Raw genomic sequence first — 17,670 nt, forward strand, 5'->3', positions numbered from 1 at the left:
CCGCTCGCCCCCGGCGTAGCGAACGGTCACGTGCGGGGGCGGGGCCCGCGCGAGGATGCCTACGCGCCTGCGCGCCGCGGCCGACCAAGCTGAGCCTTCCCAGTGGAGCGGGCGCTGGGTCCCGCGGCTACAGCCGCGTCTTCTCTCGGCTCCGCCGCCAGCCGGGGCTCGGGCCCGGGCCCGGGCCCCCGGGATATGGCCTCTCGGAGTGCGCAGGGCGACGGCCCCACCTCCAGCCGCTGGGATGGCGGCGAGGAGAAGGCAGGTACGGAAGCCGACCAGTGCGCCGAGGGGTGGCCTGTGAGGACGGCCTGAGGGGCTGGGGCAGCCCGAGGGGCAGGGGACAGCTGTTGGAGGAGCGGGCCCTGGTGCCAGCAGCGCCTGAGGGGCCGCGGACTAGTGGCTCCCTCGGCGATTGCGCGGATGCGCTCAGGGCCGCGGGCCGGGGTCTGGACGGCGGAAGAGGAAAAGGCTGAAGGGTAAGAGAGCCTAGAACCCGGCTCAGCGGAGGTTGAGACCAGAGGAACCCTAGTGACAGAACCGCGTCCCCAGTATTAAGTATGGTGCCAGGACCCAGCGTCCGGCCTCGTCTTTTAAAAGGAGAATTGAGTTTCTCTGAGAACTAAGGCCAAGTCTCAGCCCCGACCTGAAACAGTTCGGCCACGTCCACAGACTCCTGGTGCCGCCTCCCTAGTTGTAAGCAGGTTTCCCAAACTTCATTCATATATTGCCGTCTTGATTTACGGAGTGTGCATGACCACCTATTTCTTTTAATTACCATAAAATCCACCCTTTTGAAGTGTACGATCAGTGGTTCTTTGTACTTAACAAAGTTGTGCAACCATCACCACTGTCTAATTCCAGAACACTAATAATTCCAAAAAGAAAGCCTATCACTCCCCGTTCTCCAGTCTCCACAGCTCCTGGCAACCACCAATCTGCTTTCTGTCTGGATCCTGTCCCAACTATTTTAATATTACTTAATTGTGTGAAAAGCGATTTTTATTTTTTGTACTGTTACATTCTAAGCAATAATTTCTATGAAATCATGGTTTGGTTGTGCACTGTGTTTTCAGATATATTTTACATATAATTAAGACATGACCGTTGAAATTATTGTCTACTTTGTACCAAGTAAAATAATCCCCGCACCCCCGCCCCCTCCCTCTCCCGGAGAAGACTAAAATAGTTTTCCCACTTTTTCATTTCTTATGGGCTGGTGCCGTGCCCCTAACAGAACCAACAGCATATTCAACCGACATATTTTGATGAAGCACCCGGTATCCACATCTTGTTTCTCTGGGCTCATTTTCTGTTATCCCTTTTTTATCCTATTCTAGTCCTGGATGGAAGTGGAGCTCACGCCTCATATTACTTCTCTGGGCCCTTTGTCCTTGTAACCCTTTGCTGATGTTTGTATGACATCTGTCCTCATGGCATAATAGTCAATGTCTCAGGTGGTATGGGTCCTGTGACCTGTTGTAGCACAACTATGCATAGGCTTGGAGACTTTATCCTCCAGTTTCCTTGCTTTTGTGTCTCTGGATGGATGGGAAGAATTTAGAAATCAGAGTTTTTTTGTTTTTATTGTTTTTATTTATATTGGTGAATAGGCAATCCTAGAAGCTCTCCTTTGTAGAGTTTATGATCAGATTGGTTCACTCTCTAGAACATTTCTCTCCATTTTGGAGTCTTTCTTAATACGTGCTGGTCTTTATACCTCCGGTAGTTAATGAGTCTCTGCTAATTCTGGTACCGTTTGTTGAAACTAAATAGGATGTCCAAAAACAGAGGCCACTTTGTTTTATTTTGTTTTTAATAGGAACCTTACTTAGCAAAAGGTAAGTTTTTCTCTCCCACTATGTTTCTCCAGTACAGATATGAAGTTCCAGCATAAAATTTTAAGTTAATTTCCAATGTCAATATCAAGAGTTCAGGGGGTGGGATAGGGTGGTGTCCATCTGTCTGAAGGGATACCTATCTATCTATACACCTCCCTCCCCGGCCCCCACTAGCTCTTCCATTGTTTTGATTAAGGCTAGCATTGCTTAGTTTAACTTCTGTTTAACGTCTATGCAAAGCTTTCTTGATATGCAAGCTTAAACCAAATAATTAGTATGGAATTTTATAAACTCACATAAAAGATCACAATAAAAAATATAGAGATCTTGCCCCAGATAAAACACAAAAATCTATATTGCCCAGATAGAAAAAAACTTAGAGGAAGCATAGCTGGTGTTCATCTTTAGTCATTGTCATTTTCCTATATATTTAGTTCCCCAAGCCAGGTACTTTTGGAGATACCTCTTCGTAGGCAGAAATCTTTACCCAGATTCTGTAGCCAAAACTGGGAAGTATTTGAGATAATAACGGGCCGAGCCATCTTCATGTGAACTGTAAAGAACTACTGCTTCAGTGCCCCTTATTTAAATGATCATTTTAATGGAGAGCAGCCCAAGTCATGTCTACGTCATCACTTTCCTTTGTTGAATGAATTGCTTTTTAGGCATCAGGATTTATTTATAGCAGTGCCTTATATTTTGCAGCCAACTACAGGATAGTCATTTTATTCTGTCATGGTTACGACAGCCAAGACCTCTCTCTTACTGTAAAGAAATTTGGAAGGTATCAACTTTGGAATGTATAATACATCTCTCATAAGTGGGGCAAAAATAAATTGAAATGAAAGGATTCGGGGATTTGGATTACATATATGCTATCTCCATATGAAATGTGGGCTTTTATCCCAAGCCCTAATAGAGCATTTTCAAGTTCAGAAGTATGTCTCATCCCAAAGTCCATATATAAAATTTATCTTAAAATAGCTAGTAGGCATTAATTGTAATATTTTCCCAAGCATCCCAAGAATAGCTCAATGATTTTCCTCTTTCTGAGATAAAAAGGATATATGTAAATTAGTTCAGTCGAGACTCTGCTAACCTTTCTCCCTCATTGTGTAGTCTAGCAGTTGACCTTATTACTCTGTAATTTATACATCTCTAGCTAACTTGAGTTTTCTGTTTTCTCCTCCCTTTTTACGTCACAATGAGAGCCTTCCTCATCTGCCATTAATACATAATCACTGGAATGTGAGATTGATGAAGGTGATATTGGGGCCTGAACAGACAGTAGCTAAAATCCACATCTGAGCAGCATCCTACTCTGGGAAGTACCAGTAGCTTTAGAAAAAGTCCAAAGAGCCTATAAATCTACAGTGATGCACCATGTAACAATGTTTTGGTCAATGACGGACCACATATACAAAGGTGGTATATAGCGTAGATATGTAGTAGGTTATACCATGTAGGTTTGTGTAAGTGCATTCTATAAGGCTGGCACAACTGCGAAATCGCCTAACACATTTCTCAAAATGTATCTTTGTTATGCGGCGCATGACTGTGTTTAGAGTTGTGCAGTGGGCATATTCTTAACAGTAGTAAAGGAAAATAATGTCATTTACTCTATGCCAGTTTTTCCAGAGGAACAATAGCTAAGCTAAATTATTTATTCTATTCTGCACATATTTACTGAGTTCTCATGGAGCACCAAAACTAGAAATGGTAGTAAATTCTGAAATGCAAGATTAAAAATAGAATTAAAACAGTGTTAAGAGAACTATGTACTATAGAATTAAAACAGTGTTAAGAGAACTATGTACTAGAGCTATGGTTTAGGTTCAGAATTAGTAAAAATTCTGGCAGATTATTTGCCAAAACCTAATGGAAATCCAACTGATTGCAGTGTTATTTTTTTCTAAGATACAAGCAAGTTTTTCCTTTCCCCCAGATTGCTGAATAGCTTAGTTAGGAAGAGGGACAAGGTGGATATGTGTCTAAACAAATTGACAACATTTTTCTACACTCTTAGCAAGCAGGTTAACAAGATTTCTAAACATCAGAGCTTACCTCAAGCCATGTTCATATTACCATTTAAGCGTTTTAATTTGTGATGTATAGAAAGTACAAGGAAACTAAGTAAAGAAAATGTAGGCTATCTGGTACTTTTTTTTCTTTGTTAATTCAATCCCTGCTTATGTTTTGTCTCAGTCTGTGTTATTATCTAAAAAGTCTCCTCTGTTTCCTGTGTCTACAGTCCCTCTTTGAAAACATACACCCTTCTCTTCCAAAGGATAGCCCTTTGACTCAAAGTAAAATCCCTCCTTGTCTTCCCTTGAGTACAGGATAAAGCCCAGAGTCCTCAACAAGATAAAGGCAGCCCAGACTCTTCCGAAGCCACATTTACTGCATCCTTCCAGCTTCTGTTCTCTCCCTTTACCTAACACATCAGCCTCATAGAATTTTCTGTTTTCTGGGCATGATGCTTCTTTAACATGACAGGGTCTTTGTACACGCTCTTTCCTCTGCCTGGAGTACTCTCCCTTCAACCACTCTTCCATGTGCAAAGTTTTCTTTAAGAAAGTACCAGAATATATTCTTGGCGAAGCCTTTCCTGATTGCCTCAGGAGTAGTCATTCTGTCTTATGGTTTTTGTTACATTATATATGAAAATTATTTGTGTCCCTCAAGGGCTGGGAGTGAGTCACATTCATCTTTTTATCTCTAGGATAATGCTTTACTACAAGTAAATGTTCATTAAATGATGGACTGATAAATGAATAGATAGACTAATGGATGGATGGAGGGACAGACAAGAGCTTAAAGCACCTTGTAAACAGCCATTTGACTAGTTAGGTGCTCTACTGACACAGGGAATTGAGACTTGATTTTTCGTGATTTCTAGGTAGAGTTACCATTTAATTTAGAATCCAGTTAAATTTTTGAGAATGCAGATAGCTGGAGGGGTTTGCTATGAAGAGTTACGCCAGGATTATAGGTGAGAACCAGACAGACTGAAAGAAATGCTCACCCTACTAGGTTACCATAGAAAATAACAATCTAGCCAGGAGAACAAGTTTACCTGAGCGAAAATGCACCTGTGTTATTGTCCTTTCCGTACCTCCAGTTGCATGACTCTAAACTGATTGGTTTATATGTCACAGCTCTCATAGGTAGGTAACCAGGACCATTAGTTCCAACTTTCATTACTGTTACTAATATGCAGCTTCATCATGGAAACAATTTGTAGACTATTGCCTGAGAATAGAACATTACTGAGGAAAGCTGCCTAGTGTCCCTTCCAAAACCTAATCTACCTTCCCATGTTAGTCCCTTCTAAAGCCTAACCTACTTCTGACATTAGTCTTGTCTAAAGCCTAACCTACCATCTGGTATTATCTTCCACCTTACGTAACTCTAGTGCCTACACCTGGTATATGCTGCATAAATATTTTTTAATGAATCCGTTTACTGTTAAATGAAAAGGACTTGTGTTTCCTATCTCCAAGCCTTTCTTCTGCTCTCTTCCTCCTTCCAGCCTTTTAAAATCTTCCTTTTCCTTTTTAAGCTGCACTCTTCAGTAATGCCTTCTCAGATTAGCCTGACCTACAGCAGTCTCTGAGCTCTTGGTGTCTGCACATACCTTTATTTGGCATTTATAGTGCACAGCTTTGTAACAGCTCTTTTCTGGTGTCTTGTTTAACTTTTCTTGTGTTTACATTTTCTAAAATTAGACATTCTTAATGAAAACTCTGAGAGCCTATTAACTCCATTATTTTAAATAGGAAAATTATGATGTGATAAACATCAACCACAAACTCTCAACCAATTTCCTAGAAAGTTATTTAAACACAATAAAATGCTTGTGTGTGAATAACGAACTACCATATAAGGATGTAAGATGCTTAAAACATTACTTCTTGATCACACTAGATAATATGGGTGTTACGAAACAATTGCTTTGTGTGCAGCACCATGCCGCTCTTATACCATCCACCACACTGGAGATCAGAGTATATATACCCTTTGACATTCTGATTTTGAAAATATTCCTATATGATTCTGATGTTTTACCAGTTGAATTAGCATGTAACTGGAGACTTTTCTGGTTTTGTTTAAAAACGTAGTATTGAATTTTGGTGTCATACATATACATTTCTTCTACAAACAACAGGAAATAATCATCGTATTAAGATATATATGCTCTAAAGCTTGGCATTAAGAAAAACAGGCATTCTATTAGGTAGATATTAACAGTATCTGTTAATGTGTTAATATGTTATAGTGCATGGCCTGAATTTACTATTTATTATCATTGTAATTCCTTGCTTGTTATTTATATGGTATATCTCCTTAGTGTTTTGCATATTATCTGCTAATTAAATATCTGTAGGTTGGCTTTAAATATACCTACCTGTAACTCAGACTGAAAAGAAGATTGAGCCCTGAACAGAAAACGTACACATGCCGAATATGTGTCTACCCCTTTTTTTGCAGACTTTAATGCCAAAAGGAAAAAGAAAGTGGCAGAGATACACCAGGCCCTGAACAGTGATCCCACTGATGTGGCTGCCCTTAGACGCATGGCTATCAGTGAAGGAGGGCTCCTGACTGATGAGATCAGGCGAAAAGTGTGGCCCAAGCTCCTCAATGTCAACACCAATGACCCATCTCCTGTATCAGGTAAGGGTAGGGGATGGAACTGTGAGGCAAGGGGAAAAAATCCAGGATCTTTGATTTTTATGCTTATGTCAAACCAAGAATAGATGAGTAAATTTAAAACATTTTAGGATATGCATGAGCCCAGTCTGAAAATGAGGCCAAACTGATAGGTAGAATTTTATTCAAAAATGGAGCTTTCATTAGGTATGTATGTAGGTAGCTTTTTTTGGCTAGGTAGGGGAGTTTATTAAAAATATCCAGTCTTGAATAACTTAGAGGTTGGTTGTAGTAATCAGCATTTTAATACACACCTCACCTGATGCAGATGAACTACATTTTGAGAAACATTAAGCTAAAGGGAGAGATAATACCTCTTTGGTCCTTTTTATCGGGAAACACTAAGATCTTTTGGAATTCTAAAATTCTATAATTCTATGAACAGCTGTTACTTAACTAATTTGCAAGGCCCTCGTAGTAGAAGGAGTTCCTTGGAATATGGTGCAGAATTCAAATAAAAGTACTGCAGAACAGTGAGCCCACTTTGTCATTTATTCACTCAATAAACATTTATTGCTTTCCTGCTATGTATAGCCAGAGTCCAGGTGCTGGGGATTCTTTCACTCATTCAGCGGATATTAATTGTGCTCCTCTTGTGTGCCAGGTACTAGAAATGATTAAAACAGCCTCTGCCAATAAAAGTTCACAGTGTCATAGTGCAGCCAAGGGTTTTAAGTTGCCACTTGTTATTATATTTGAAACTGGCTGCCTTGGAGCAATCAGCTTTTTGTTGGAAGGAAAAGGCATTGCCATGTTCACACTCTGTATCCTGAGATGATGTTCTTCTATCAGATTCCAAATTTCCCGTATCTTTATAAGATGAAGTCTTGGTTGGGGAAGTATTGCACAGGCTCCTGTGGTAGCTTTTGATTTTGGCTTGTGAAGGAAATGTAGACTTGTTATACAACACTCAATTTGGGTTGAGGGCAATGTACACTTCTCATGTATAATAGCTAGAAACTGCCTCCTTAACTCTCACATTTTAATGGGCTTATCACCTGAACACAAGTACTATCTCTTATTTGCAGCGTCTTAGTTTTAGAATTTCTGGGTCAAGAAAGGTTAGGACAAGAGAGTTTATCTTACTATTCCTTTCTGAACAGCTCAGTGCTCCCTAGACTTTACAGATGTCGTTTTCCCAATGGCCTGTGGTTTCCACATTCACGATCTTATTTGAGCCTTACTCTAACCTAAGAGGTGTATTATGGAAGGGAATATCACCATTTTGCAGATGTGGACTTTGAAATTCAGAGCAGTTCCCCAGTGGCAGCCATACTAGGCCCCTGGCCTCCTGACCTCTCCTCTGCTGCTCTTTCCAGCTCACTCAGTTGCCTTTTGGACAGTGTGTTCCCGCCTCCTACTGTCATCAGGACTTGCATTAAACAGCATGTTTGGAACTAAACTAGGGATTCCTCTCCAAATGTTATATCTTGAGTCATGTCCTTTTCAGAAGAAAGACAAAGTATGCCCTCCAGGCCTTTGATGTCATACCAGAATATTTTGCTCCTAATCTCGCTTCCCAGACATTTCTACATTAATATGTTCCTTTTCCTCCAATAGGGGAGAACCTGCGACAGATGAGCAAGGATTACCAGCAAGTGCTGCTGGACGTCAGGCGGTCCTTACGGCGGTTCCCTCCTGGTGAGAAGCTCTCTCAGTCTTGCTACGCTGAAATTTCTATCCCAGTTGTATCTGCTTTCTTGTTTTGGTGTTTGCCAGTTCCAGGGAGTTTCCATTCCAGCACACAGTGTGACCTAACATGTAGGACCCTGCCTCCTCAGGGACCCTTTGTATTCCCAGTCTGCTGAGTCATTCTTTCATTTACTGGGTCACGCTCAGACACCCACTGTGAAAGCCTGAACCAAAAATAATTTCTCATGGCCTAGAGGTGGTAAATGAGAGGTTTCCCCCACCCCCTTTCAGAGAAGCCACAGAAGGGTCTTCAAAGGGATTACTAGAGCCCCTTGCCTCACAGTTCCATCCCCTACCCTTACCTGATACAGGAGATGGGTCATTGGTGTTGACATTGAGGAGCTTGGGCCACACTTTTCGCCTGATCTCATCAGTCAAGAGCCCTCCTTCACTGATAGCCATGCGTCTAAGGGCAGCCACATCAGTGGGCTTCAAAGAGCAGATTGGAGACTAACAAGAACTATTACTATCTTCATTTGATTTGATTTTTATAAATAGGGATACCTTGCATATACACATATTGAGTTCCTTGGACTGAATTGCCTCCCCATTCCAGGAAGAATGAGAAGAATGACCATTGTCTCCATTTTCACAGTGAAGAAAACTGGGCTACAAACCTCATGTTTGTTATCTATTTCTCTTCCTTTGGCAACTCTGCCTTTATGTCCATGAAGAGAGGATAATTGCTAAAAGGAACAAGAGCTTCTAAACCCATTGCTTCACTCCTCCAAACCCATACTCTGGCTTGGATTTTGTCTGTTAAAGGGCCTTCTTTCCTGCCTGCATCCTTGCTTCCAACAGAGGTTCTTGGGATTCTTGTGTAGCCAGTGGCCTGTCATCTTGTTTTTTTTATTTTTATTTTATTTATTTACTTATTCTTTTATTTTTATTGAGGTATTGTTGACATACAACACTATATTAGTTTCCGGTATACAACAGAATTAGATATTTGTATGTATCCAACTTGGTTTTGATGAAAACATGCCCATGGTCCAGTTTCCTTTTCCTATCCTGCTGCTTTGGATGAGACTGCACAGGACAGGTGCCTCCCATTTTTCCCCTAGGTAACCTGTTTTCCCTCTGAACTCTTTATTCTTCTTCCATTTATGTAACATCAGTCTCTGATATTCTTTCTGTAAGTTGAACTTTCTTTGTGGTTACATATTCTTTTTGCATTCATTTTGTTCTGAGCTTAGCTGACCACTTTTATACTGAAAATTCAAGCAGGGTTTAATTTTTTCTTTCACTACTTTCATGATTTTACCTATCCATAGTACTTTGTTTATTTCATTTTCTTTTTAATTTTATCTTTTAAGAGTATGCCTTTTAGAGGATGTGGAATAAATATGGGCAAGAGATGAGCTTTGCTCTCACCTTAAACCCTTTGCTCAGTTTAGTCTGGGTCCTTACATTAGCTGTTTTCTCTCACAGTATCTATGGTGTGTGCGATTCTTCCAAAGCAGTTCACAAAGCCAAGGTTTGGTGTTTTTATACCAAAAGCCAGATGAGCTGAGGGGCCACACTGACCACTGCCAGAACCAGCTACATACACAGAAAGAGCTCCTAAGACAGGCACCCCTGCTTCCACCTGCATCTTTGGGTCAAGAAAGTTAAAACTTCCTGTGATAATTTGGTTTAGAAGAAAACATGCAATTTTTTTTTTATTTTTACACCTACAGAAAAGTAGCAAAAATAAGACAAAGAATTACCTAGATACCTTTTACCCAGATTTTCTTATATGTTAACATCTTACAGTATTTGCTTTCTCTCCTCCGTGTATACACACAAACATTTTTTTCTGAACTTTTTAAAAGTAAGTTACAGACATGGTGCCCCTTTGCCTCTAAATATTTCATGGTGTATTTCCTAAAATCAAGGCTCTTACATAATCACAGTACACTTATCAAAATCAGTAACAACATTGAAAAATACTATCTGATCTACAGATTTTATTCAGAATTCACCATTTATCCCAATAATGTTTTTTATAGGAAAAGAAAATATAAATTCATGCATTTCCCATTCAGGTATCATATCACTTTAGCTTCCTTTAATCTGGAATAGTTCCTTTGTCTTTTATGACAGGCCAGTTATTTCAGAAAATTTCTCTCAATGTGGGTTTGTCTGCTATTTCCTCATTATTAGATTTAGTTTATACACTCTTGGTAGGAATTCCACAGAATTCCTCAGAAGCAATGCTGAGTCCTTTTCAATGCATCACATCAGGAGGCACATGTTGTCAAATAGTCACACTACTGGCAATGCGGTGATTCAGTTAAGATGGTATCTGCATGTTCCCCCACTGTCAGATTATAGTCTGTGACTCTTTCCTGTATGCCACATATTTCCTACATGTGTGTAGATCTTGATATGTGTAACCAAAATGCAAATTTTCTTTTATTAAACACTTTCTCTAAAAATCCATTGCTGACCATCTTCTAAACCTTCCTGTTACTAGGCTGCTTGCCATGTTCAAGTGCATCTCCCTCCCCCTCTATCCCTTCCCCAGGCATGCCAGAAGAACAGAGAGAAGGGCTTCAGGAAGAACTAATCGACATCATCCTCATCATCTTGGAGCGCAACCCTCAGCTGCACTACTACCAGGGCTACCATGACATTGTGGTCACATTTCTGCTGGTGGTAGGCGAGAGGCTGGCAACATCCCTGGTAGAAAAGTTGTCTACCCACCACCTCAGGTACCAGCAAAGAGGGTCATAGAGTCTGTTCATCACTCCTCAAGTCACCCCCAGGGGTAACTCCTCAGCCCATTTTCTAGTCAGTGTTGCCACCCCCAACCCCGATCTTAGATGGTTGGTCTGACCAAGCTCATTGAATTGTCTTCCTCTAGGGATTTTATGGATCCAACAATGGACAACACCAAGCATATATTAAACTATTTGATGCCCATCATTGACCAGGTGAATCCAGAACTCCATGACTTCATGCAGAGGTATTTATGTGTCTACATTTATGAGTACACACACATACACACAGACACACACATACCTTCACTTTTCTCTAGCCTCTGTTTCTTCCTCACAAGTCTAGCTCATCATCATCTTAGTCAATTAGTGTTAAGTCCTTCTGAGTCATCCTTTCCAGTACCAGCGATATGGATAATTTAGTTCTGTACACAGTCTTGGAGCCCCTTTTGAGTGCTATGCTTTTTGCGGGGGCGGGGGTGGGGGTGGGGGGGTACAAGAGCTATCACAGCCCATGCCTCTGAGGAGTTTACATCTAGTGGAGAGAGGTGGACAAGGTAAGTAAGCCAAAGTAAACTTTGAGGTTATTGCCACAAGAAAAGTAGAAAGTCCTAAAGGATCCAGAGGTGAGAAAGACAAGGCCATCCATGGGTGGTTTTATTCAAAACCAAGTACCAAGGAGAACTTTCTTTGCAAATATCATATGATTTTTTTTTTTCTCTTTTTAGTTGGAAATGTGTCTTTGGCCAATGCTTCACTTTTTTTTTTTTTTTAATAATATTTGTGTCTTAAGATGTTTCAGTCATCTCATGATAACTGAAAAATTAATAATACAGTTGTATTTTCAAGCCTGAGAATATGTGCGTGTGCCCCCCCAAAAGGGTATTTATTTCTGAGAAGGAAAATCATGGTATAGTTTTCGGAAAACAAATACTTTTTGTTCTTCTAGTAGACATTTCTTGGCCATTAGGAGAGTACCCAGTGAGATAAGGCAACCAGCACACTATTGTAGTGTTAATGACATGGTGGTGGGCACATTTTAAGGACTTTGTATTTTGTGAGAAGAAAAGGCTGAATTCCTAGGTGGCTGAATTTTCCAGAAAGCGTATTTCCTAAATGCTTCCTTCTCACGGTACTGAGGACAAAGAAGGCCCAGAGAAAAGGAAGGGACGACTCATCAGGGAACCTAACATCTGGATTTCCTTACTCCTAGTGCCGAGGTGGGAACCATCTTTGCCCTCAGCTGGCTCATCACTTGGTTTGGGCACGTTCTATCTGACTTCAGGCACGTTGTGCGGTTATACGACTTCTTCCTGGCCTGCCATCCCCTGATGCCCATTTACTTTGCAGCTGTGGTAGGTACAGGCCATGAGTCTGCAGCTAGGTTCACCGTCACCCATTCTAGTTTGCTCATGTCCCCTAAAGGGAAACCTGGTGATTTTTGGAAAGATGCAAAAGCCAGCATTTCCCAAACTGGTGTGCCTGGACACCATTCTGTGCAATAGTAATGGAAATATCATGGAAAAGAATGTTCTGTGTAAAAATAAGTTTGGAAAATGCTGATTAGACATAGATTTGTATATTGAGTGATTTTTTTCTGAACATTTAAATGCTCACCTGCATTGGGAATTACGTTTTTCTTTTGGCATCTCTTGGAACTAGTACAAATTGCCAACTCCGGGTTTAAGAAACGAGAAGGTGTTGGTATTATGATAGAAAATTGAGATGGCTTGCTGTGGTATGGGGGGGTAGTACTCCAATTATTAGAGAGCCTGAGTCATAGGTGGTGGGAATGAAAGTGGGAACTCATTGTTGTTCTTTCTACTGTTTAGAACCGTTTTTTTTTTCGGTTCTAGAGCTCTAGAAATCTTCCACTAATTCCTCTCTTCTTTCTCCTAAAAGACTCTCCTTCATTTACTTGGTCACTCTTTCATGTCATAGGATAGAAGTTTGCCTCTAGCAGGAAGGGCCAGCCCAGTAGTAAAAGTACTCACATATGTACATTATCACTTCCTAGGTGGCTACCAGAATTTGCTAAGCATTTGGGGTGAGCCCTGTTACCAATTTAAAATTCATGTTTAAGGAGAATAAAATGCACATGGCCAATGCCTTTGTATGTTTTGGTCTCTGATGCAAGGCCTTGCTCCTCACAGATAGTGTTGTATCGAGAGCAGGAAGTCCTGGATTGTGACTGCGACATGGCCTCGGTCCACCACCTGTTGTCCCAGATCCCTCAGGACCTGCCCTATGAGACGCTGATCAGTAGAGCTGGGGACCTCTTTGTTCAGTTTCCCCCATCCGAACTTGCTCGGGAGGCAGCTGCCCAACAGCGAGCTGAGAAGTGAGTGAAACCAAGGCACTGGTTGAGGGGGCGGGGGTAGGGGGTTGTTATGAACAGAAGTGATGGAAGACTGTGTCTAGCAGGGACAAGGTTGGGGAAAGTTTTCAGAGATCTAAGCTTATGCCGGCAGAATTACCACTTCAGTCTTCATGATCTTTATCAAGAAGTTTCTGAGCAATGGATTGCTCTGCCCTCAGCCTATTTAATCTAGTTTTTCTTCCCCTCTTTTTCTTTCATACCGTTTCCTTCTTTCTGTCTCCTTCTTCTCTGCAGAACGGCAGCCTCTACCTTCAAAGACTTTGAGCTGGCGTCAGCCCAGCAGAGGCCTGACATGGTGCTGCGGCAGAGGTTTCGGGGACTTCTGCGGCCCGAGGAGCGAACAAAAGACGTCCTGACCAAACCTAGGACCAATCGCTTTGTGAAACTGGCAGTGATGGGGCTGACGGTGGCACTTGGTGCGGCTGCTCTGGCTGTGGTAAAAAGTGCCCTGGAGTGGGCCCCTAAGTTTCAACTGCAGCTGTTCCCCTAAATGCCAGAGAAGACGCTTCTTCTGACATCACATTAAGGTCTCACCCTTCCATGGAAGGTTGGGGAGGGGTGGAATGTCCTTTATTAAAAGGGTTTCTGTCAAAGGTTTTCTATTCCTGCCACCCTTTCCTGCCTGTCCCCAGTTTGCCTTTGCTTCAGAGGCCAGTAGCAGAGCCTTCCTGACACTGGGCACTAGGGGGACTTCCGTAGGGTGGGCTTCCAAGTGGGCTCTCTGTGTTGGAGGAAATGGAGGTTTTAGCTCCCAGATGCCTTTGGAACCACTGGGCCTGGTTACTGGGGATCCTATTAGCTGCTCAGCAGTAAGTAAGCTGGACCACTTAATGCCCGCCTCACAGCTCCTCCTGTTCTGTCTGCTGCAGCCGGACAAAGAAGGAAGGAGCTTCTGCGAAAGAAGTCGGACCTTGCAATGAAGGCAAGGGGGCAGGGAAGGCTAGCCTGGGAATAAGATTGGCCCTCTTAAGAGCAGCTCCATTAGCTGGTCAGAAATCAAGGAGACAGATGTGAACTAGGTTACTAAGTAAATCCTACCAATTTTTAGCCTAGAAATCACTGAGGAATTTCCAGTCAAATGGGAAGGAATGTTAAGTTTTAGGGCCCAGACATAGACTGGTTTGCCTGCCCCTCTTCTTCTTTTTTTTCCCCTTCCAGCCACACAAAGTTGCTTATAAAAGTATCTTTTATTACTATTTTTAGTATTACATAACACCCAACATGTAAAGTACCCTTTAAAAATAACAGTTCTCGCATGGAAAAAAATAGTTCTCATCAGAAAGATGAGCTTCCAGGACCCTGAAGTTTCCTTTTTACTCAATTATTTAATATTTCCTTTTAGCCAGAGTTGCTATTTGTAAACGTCCCCACACTTCCAAAGTGTCCACTTCGCGTCCAGCTTTCCTTCCTTTCTTTTCCTCAGATCACCCATCTTCTCCCAAATAGGCACCCAGTCACTAGCTTGGCTTCATTTTTTGGGTTTGATTTCTCTCCTCAACTGCTGATCTCTCCTTCCTGGTTGAAAATGTCTTTGGAAACTTGTCAGCACCCAGAAAGAGACAAACCACAGCCTGCAGAGTGGTGAGCCTAGAGCCTGGAACAGCCAGCTCCCTGCCCCAAGCTGCCTGAGAACTCTGTGGGCCTTTAAGAATAAGATGGATCATTCAGTCCTTCTGGGACAGCTTTTCCTGTAAGCAAAGCCAGATTTGTTTTAGATCAACTTTGGCTGGCTTGAAAAAAAAAGTGCCTTTTGCTGCTTTAAAGAATTGGAGTGTATAGTATGAAGCAGCCATGTACTTTAATCTCCTGGTCTCTCTCTGGTAATGTTCTCTCATGATAGGTGTTTTCTTAAAGTGAACATGACAGAAGCACTTTACTATACCCAGACCTCTACATCCTCCCCGCATACCCACTGTGTGCAGAGTGGAGGACTTTTATTTAGCATGCCAGGCAGCTGGCAAACCCAGAAAAATTAGGAGCGGCAGCAGCACTAAGTTACACTCAGCACTTTAAAACCAAAAAAAAAAAAAAAAAAAAAGCTTAGAGGGATGGATCGTTCTTTATAACAGGAGTCCCATCTGGGGTGAGTGTGATGTGGATGGATTAATCTAGAAAGTGGTGGATATATAAAGACAAAGGAAATTCTTCCAGGATCCACAGGTGATGATGTGACAGGTATTCCCAGTCTTCTCCCACAGCAAGTTTGTCCTCTTGACATGTTTACAAATGGACAGCAGCATGGGTTCCTCTTGCCACAGCACTCGATCCTGTCGGCAAATACTGAAGGAATTGATGGAGAAGAGGAAAGGAGGTGCCCGTGATCAGGATCCCAAGGCCACCGCTTTCTGGATCCCAGGAAACAAGGCATTTGCTTCTGTTTTGGTCTAAGAAGGAGTGAGGTCATTCAATTTATAGCTTTACTGACACGAGGATTCTCCCCGCCAATGAGAAGGCATTATCTTTTTACCTTCAGGTGGTTTACTATTGTGTAAATATTTTGTACAGAGCCCTGTATGAAATAAATAGCCATATGTGGTTACTAATCTTTTGTCATTCTGTCTTGTCCACCATCTGTTAGTAGACTCTGGTCTTAAGCATCTGGCCTTTATGTTCCTCACCTTCCACTCCTGGCCTGGGACTGTGCTCTGGTCTGTTGACTCCTGGTTGGTGCCGACTCGCATGGCTACCTGCAGTCCTATTTCACCTGCGATAAGTATGCCCTATACACTCCAGCTACCGCCTGGGGCCCATGGTCACAGTTAAGCAGCACAGGTGGTATGGGATACTACTATGGGGTGATCTTGACTATTTTTCACTCTGTTCTGGGGATGCCTTCATCTCTGAAAGCTGAGTTTTGCAACCTAACCAGAGCCTGGTGTAAACATAACTGTGCCCCCATATGTAATTTCCATCCACAAAGGAGCTCTGAGAGCTGTTCTTGCCAAGTGCTTCCAGCATCTTAACACTCCCAGCTGTCAGGTAGTGAGAGCCCAGAACAGTGCCAAGTACCTGTCGCCTCCACCCTGAAGAGGGGCCCATCATGGAGGCAAGAATCCATGTCATCTGGGATGTGACTCTTTCCCTGGCCCAGAGGGGAGCAGTGAGGGCACCCAAGTCTGAGCTGGCATCACAGCTCCCTGACCATGTCCCACTTCCATAAGCCATGTTGCCCTTTGATCTGACTCATGGAGTACACTGCCTGTGAGAGCTACACCAGAGTTGCACTGAAGGAGCAATTTTTTTAAGCAGCAGAGTCAGTGGCAATTTTATGGGAGTTGATGGCTGAATGTATAGAATTTTGAAAATTGGAATACTGAAGAAAGGGTGTATGTGGTATAGTAAAGACTTGGTTTTTATCCCCAGTTCCCCTAAAATTCTTGAAACTTACTGATAGGAATGTCTTTTGTTCATAATTAGTCCTTTTCGATCGCTCCCATCTGATACGACTTAAAGTATCAGGTAGTCTCAGAGTGGGGCAGGTCACCAGAAAGGCCAAATGATTAGAGGGTGGGAACTTTCAGTCCCACCCCACTGACCTCTTCGGGGGTAGGGGAGGCTAGAGATTGAACTCTACAAAAACTCGATTTAGATTCAGAGCTTCTGGGTTGATGAACACACCAAGATGAAGGGAGGGTGGTGCACCCAGAGAGGGCTTGGGAGCTCTACACCCTTCCCCCACACCTTGCTCTATGCATCTCTTCTGATGGCTGTTTCCAAGTTGTATCCTTTATAATCAGTAAACAGTGTATTCCTGAGTTCTGCGAGCCCTTCTAGCAAATTATTGAACCTGAGTGGGGCTGTTGAAACTCGTAAAGTTAGGCAGGCAGAAAAGTGTAGATAGCTTGGGCACCTCATTTGTGGCTGGCATCTGAAGTGGGGGCAGTTTCGTGGGACTGAGCACTTTAACGTGTAGGATCTGATGTTAACTCCAGGTAGTATCAGAATTAAACTGATTAAACTGAACTGTTGAAAACCCAGTTAGTGCTGGAGAATTGGAGTAGTGTCAGAAAATACCACATATGCAAGGCAAAGGGGACAACAGTGTAAAAATAACAGCTGAACAAAAAGTGTGGATGTTTCATACCTAGCAAAGCCTAGGAGGACCAAGGTTTGGGGTCTGTGGAGAGATGGAGTGGGCAATGTCAGTGGAAGGGTGCTTAGGGGTCAAGGACAGCTGTGAGCACTGCAGAAGGGAGTTGGGACTCTATATTGGGGTTGGGGGACGGGGTGAGAATAGGACATCACCAAAACTGGGTCTAGAAAGTGATTGGTGGCATGATGGCAAGTGCGTTACTTCCTGGTTGTGTGAGTTGCTGCGAGTCACATCCCTGGGACTCGTCAA

General features: G+C 42.5%; 1 protein-coding gene across 2 annotated transcripts; it reads left to right on the forward strand.

The window, feature by feature from the left end:
- The first annotated feature begins 57 nt into the window (after positions 1 to 57).
- Positions 58 to 15,871, forward strand: TBC1D20 (TBC1 domain family member 20). 2 transcript variants are annotated; one of them, XM_011380109.2, is made up of 9 exons: positions 58 to 265; positions 6,333 to 6,518; positions 8,115 to 8,195; positions 10,756 to 10,942; positions 11,095 to 11,196; positions 12,162 to 12,303; positions 13,102 to 13,289; positions 13,563 to 13,855; positions 15,480 to 15,871. In XM_011380109.2, exons 1-8 carry the CDS (start codon positions 196 to 198, stop codon positions 13,816 to 13,818), a joined length of 1,212 nt encoding a protein of 403 aa, XP_011378411.1. In that variant the 5' UTR covers positions 58 to 195; the 3' UTR covers positions 13,819 to 13,855; positions 15,480 to 15,871. The 2 variants fall into 2 exon arrangements, with proteins under 2 accessions (XP_011378411.1, XP_023379023.1); XM_023523255.1 differs by having other exon boundaries at positions 15,587 to 15,871.
- The last annotated feature ends 1,799 nt before the right edge of the window (positions 15,872 to 17,670 follow it).

The sequence above is a fragment of the Pteropus vampyrus genome, unplaced genomic scaffold, assembly GCF_000151845.1.
Source record: "Pteropus vampyrus isolate Shadow unplaced genomic scaffold, Pvam_2.0 Scaffold388, whole genome shotgun sequence".
NCBI classification, from domain to species: Eukaryota; Metazoa; Chordata; class Mammalia; order Chiroptera; family Pteropodidae; genus Pteropus; species Pteropus vampyrus.

Excerpts from the sequence above, each read along its gene's own strand:
- TBC1D20 (XM_011380109.2), top strand. The coding sequence starts at position 196 with ATGGCCTCTCGGAGTGCGCAGGGCGACGGCCCCACCTCCAGCCGCTGG. Across the intron at positions 266-6,332 it reads TGGCGGCGAGGAGAAGGCAG|ACTTTAATGCCAAAAGGAAA; the intron begins GTACGGAAGCCG and ends CTTTTTTTGCAG. Across the intron at positions 8,196-10,755 it reads CTTACGGCGGTTCCCTCCTG|GCATGCCAGAAGAACAGAGA; the intron begins GTGAGAAGCTCT and ends TCCCTTCCCCAG.